The sequence below is a fragment of the Lactuca sativa genome, chromosome 2 (assembly GCF_002870075.4).
Source record: "Lactuca sativa cultivar Salinas chromosome 2, Lsat_Salinas_v11, whole genome shotgun sequence".
In the NCBI taxonomy this organism is placed as follows: domain Eukaryota; kingdom Viridiplantae; phylum Streptophyta; class Magnoliopsida; order Asterales; family Asteraceae; genus Lactuca; species Lactuca sativa.
This window is the reverse complement of record NC_056624.2, coordinates 147,793,581-147,797,989: the sequence shown is the minus strand read 5'-3', so window position 1 is coordinate 147,797,989 and position 4,409 is coordinate 147,793,581. Positions and strand designations below refer to the sequence as shown.

The 4,409-nt window shown below is 33.7% G+C and overlaps 1 protein-coding gene across 1 annotated transcript; it reads left to right on the top strand.

Annotated features, from left to right (window-relative positions):
- Positions 1–208: 208 nt before the first annotated feature.
- On the top strand, positions 209–4,100 carry LOC111885135 (wall-associated receptor kinase-like 1). Its single transcript, XM_023881417.2, has 2 exons — positions 209–1,742; positions 2,762–4,100. Exons 1-2 carry the CDS (start codon positions 230–232, stop codon positions 3,922–3,924), a joined length of 2,676 nt encoding a protein of 891 aa, XP_023737185.1. The 5' UTR covers positions 209–229; the 3' UTR covers positions 3,925–4,100.
- Positions 4,101–4,409: the final 309 nt, after the last annotated feature.

The following is a 4,409-nucleotide window of genomic DNA, read 5'->3' as shown; positions in this document are numbered from 1 at the left end:
GGCAAGTCGTCGATAAAATAATAGTTTAACTATGATTTGAAAGTCATGAATTCTTTATTATTGGCAATTTTTCTATAATATTAAATGAGTAGAAAATTATTATATGCGTCGTTCTTGATTCTTATTCTAGCTGGCATTTTGTTTTCGTGGAAAAAAGAGAGAAAATTGCAACCCGTTAAGTCAAGGTCAAACCATTAATTAAATTTCTCCATTAAATAATCAAACCGAGATGGCACATTTCAGCACACAAATTCAATTGTTCTTGATTATTGTATATTTGTATCCCTTCCTTATCTTTTCTGCCTTGATGCTTCCTATCAAAATGAAGCAGTTTGAAGTTTTGCATTTACTAATTATCCTTATTTCGTTAACAACACTCACAAAAGCGCAGAATCACATCCAGACGAAATGCAACAATGTTTGTGGCAGTGTCACCATTGATTTCCCATTCGGAATCGGAAGAAATTGTGCTCTTAACGAATGGTTCAAGATTGATTGCAACTCCTCGACACCATATCTACCTGCACTCAACAACGTGGAGGTGTTGGAGGTAACATCAAATCGACAAACAGTCGTTGTTAATGTCTCCACAATTCCCGATTGCAAGAATCCAGTCCAGAATAGCAGCCTTGACCTAAGACGAACTCCCTTCCGCTATTCCAGAAGCGATAACTTATTCGTTGTTGAGGGGTGTGGGAATGCTGACATCATCACCAAGAATGGAACTATTGTCGGTGGTTGTTCAACGACTTGTAGAACAACCACCGACACTGTTAGTGACTTAAACAACTGCTTTGGCGTTGGTTGTTGCCAAACAACAATTGCTCAAGATCTCGAGTCGTTTACCTTAAACCGAACTGGCTTGGAAAGGCAAGATGGAGATGGAACCTCCTGTGGGTCAGCTTTCTTAGCGCGTAAGTTTTTCATCACCGGAATATATTCAAGCCAATCTATGGTTGGTGAGCATACTTTTGTTCCGGTTTCACTTTCATGGTGGAATGGAAATCGTACTCCAATAGGGTGCAACCAGACGTGTGGAGATGTCTCGATTCCATACCCATTAGGGATTGGAAGGAGGTGTTCGGGGAACGAATGGTTCAATGTTCATTGCAACTCCTCCAAACCTTATCTTTCTTCATTCAACAACGTGGAGGTGTCGAGTGTAAACATGGAAAGATTAATTGTCATTGTTAAGATCCCCATGAAAGTTTCGGATTGTGAGAATCCACTCCAGAATAGTAGTATTGACCTAAACTCAAGTCCATTTCATTTATCTAGGTTCGATAACTTATTCGTTGTTGAGGGGTGTGGCAATGCTGCTATTATGGAGAATGGGAGTATTGTCTCTGGTTGTTCAACGACTTGTGGGAATGGCACTGTTATTGATAGAAACAAGTGCTTTGGCGTTGGTTGTTGCCAAACTACTATTCCCCATACTCTCACGTCGTTTACGTTGAATCTAAGAGGCTTGAAAAGACATGCTGGAAATGGAAGCTGTGGGTCTGCTTTCTTGGTGGATAAGAATTCATACTTGGAAGGAAGATTTTCCGGTGAATCTACTTCGGATGACCAGATTTTTGTTCCACTAGCACTTTCATGGCGCTACGTTTACGAAGTTGACCCAGATGAACAAAAATGCAGAGCGTGTGAAGCTAAAGGTGGGTTTTGTTACCATGAAGGTGGCTTGGGCTCGAATATGAGTTGTCGTTATCAAAGCAAAATTTCACTGACTATTATTCTAGGTAAGCTATTTCTCATGTTCTCTCTCTTTTTTTTTTTTAGAAAAATTAAATGTTAAACATACTCTAATAAAAATTTGTTTTTGAAGCAAACGTCATATTTCGTATTGGCATTATTTTATCAAATTATGTAGCTACAAAAATAAAATACAATGTAATTATGATAATCTAAATATGCATATTTAACCAATTAGATTAATTATTACAAAATAATAATGTTTCTTTAAATATATAATATCTTTAGGATGATAAAATGAAATGTTACTAAGATGAGAAGTTAGAAAATAATACTACCAGAAATTGTTGAGGTGATTAGGAGTGTTCGTTTGAATGAATCAGTTTGATCCGATCCAATCAAGTGAATCCAAATTGATTTAGGTTTTCATAACATGAATCTAAATTGTCCAAACTAAATTCAAATACGATCCGATCCGATCCAATTACAATTCGGTTGGACCGGTTTTTATAATTTGGTTTTCAAAACTGAAACATTTTAAAACGACATATAATTATAATATTACCCAACTTTACATGTACAAGAAGCAAAAATAAATAATTTTTTTTGTTATTTGAAATTTATAAACTAATAAAAAGATATATTATAGTTAAATATTTTATAGATACAAAACTTTTGAGAGAAAATGCAAATTAATGTTTTTTTATCGGGTGAAACGTTTTAAATTTATTTGAAAAAATATATTACAAAATTAAAAAATAACTATAGATATATATTATAAATAGATAAATAATAAATGTTTATTCAGTTGTTATTTATAAACCAAAACCAATCCGAAATCCAAAATTATTATTCGGTTTTGTTGAAAACCAATCCAAAAATCCGAATATCCGAACCAAATAGTCCAATCCAAATTGTCCAATTGGATAATTCGGTTTTATCCTAATAGTGAACAGCCCTAGAGGTGATTGATATTACTAGCAATGATGAGTTATGCATTGTACAATATTGTTGAATGTTTTAATTTTCTTATGTTAAGTTTTTGTATTATCTTTTCCTTTTTCAGGTGTTAGCATAAGCATGGGGCTACTATTGATAATAGTGATGAGCTATGCATTATACAAAATAATCAAGAAAACTAAAGCCAAGAGAAGGAAAAAAAGATTTTTTAAACGTAATGGTGGTATACTTCTTAAACAACAACAAGCAACAGATATTCGTTTAGTTGATAAAACCATTCTTTTCACCTCTAACGAATTGAATAAGGCCACTGACAATTTCAATGAGAATAGAATTCTTGGTCGAGGAGCTCAAGGTACAGTGTATAAAGGCATGTTATCTGATGGACGGATTGTGGCAATCAAGAAATCAATGGTGGTTGACGAAAGCCAACTAGAACAGTTCATCAATGAAGTGGTCATTCTTTCGCAAGTAAGCCATAGAAATGTGGTCAAACTATTGGGATGTTGTTTAGAGACCGAAGTTCCATTGCTTGTCTCAGAGTTCATATCAAATGGTACATTGCATGACCTTATTCATGATGAAATCGGTGAGTTCTTAATATCTTTAAATATGAGGTTACAAATCGCTATAGAGGTTGCAAGAGCACTTTCTTACTTACATTCAGCAACCTCTTTTCCCATATACCATAGGGACATAAAAACAACTAACATACTTTTAGATGAAAAATATAGAGCTAAAGTTTCTGACTTTGGAACTTCAAGGTTTGTATCAGTTGATCAAACTCACTTGACTACCTTAGTCAAAGGGACAATTGGTTACTTGGATCCGGAGTACTTCCAATCGAGTCAGTTCACTGAAAAGAGTGATGTATATAGTTTTGGAGTTGTTTTGTTAGAACTCTTGACAAGGGAAAAGCCAATTTCCTTAACTAGATTTGGTGAAAATAGAAATTTAGCTAAACACTTTATGTTAGCCATGGAAGAAGGTCGAGTGATGTCTATTTTCGATGAAATGCTTGTTAAGGAGGGTTCTAGTATTGAACTGATGGCCGTAGCTAACTTGGCAATGAGATGTTTGAATTTCAATGGTAGAAATAGGCCAACAATGAAAGAAGTTGCCACCGAGTTAGAAGGCATCATATTGTCACATGTACCTTCCACAATCGAACCTACTTTTAGACATGTGAAGAATTATGAGGAGGTAGAACTTACATATGGCGAGTCAACATCAACATCAATAACATTTTATCATAACCATTGTCAATGAATATTTGGTAAATCATAAGTTTTGTAATTAAGTCTTAGTTTTTGTTGTTATAATTGCCTTTTGATAAATAATGTAACAACAATACTTTTATCTTTTCAAAATTTACCATGGTTGTATCATTACTATGAAAATCGATCACAATAAAGTATGGTTTAAAAAAACCTTTCATTTCTTTATTAGAGTTTGTTATTATTTGGTATTACAGAAATAATATCAACAATCGTAGTAAAAGAGAAAGAATTAAACCACCTGAAGACTTCGCTAAGCCTTATATAATCATTTTCTATCAACATCTCTCTAAGCTTTACTTTAATACACGAGTACATAGCACATTTAAAAATAACACACAATTTGAAAAGACTTATGAGATACATGGGTTTTAACCCATCAAAACAATCCAAACATGTTTTTAATATTACAATAAAAAAAATTATTTGCAACCTTTTAACATTTAAACATGCCATAATAATAATAAAGATGGGGAA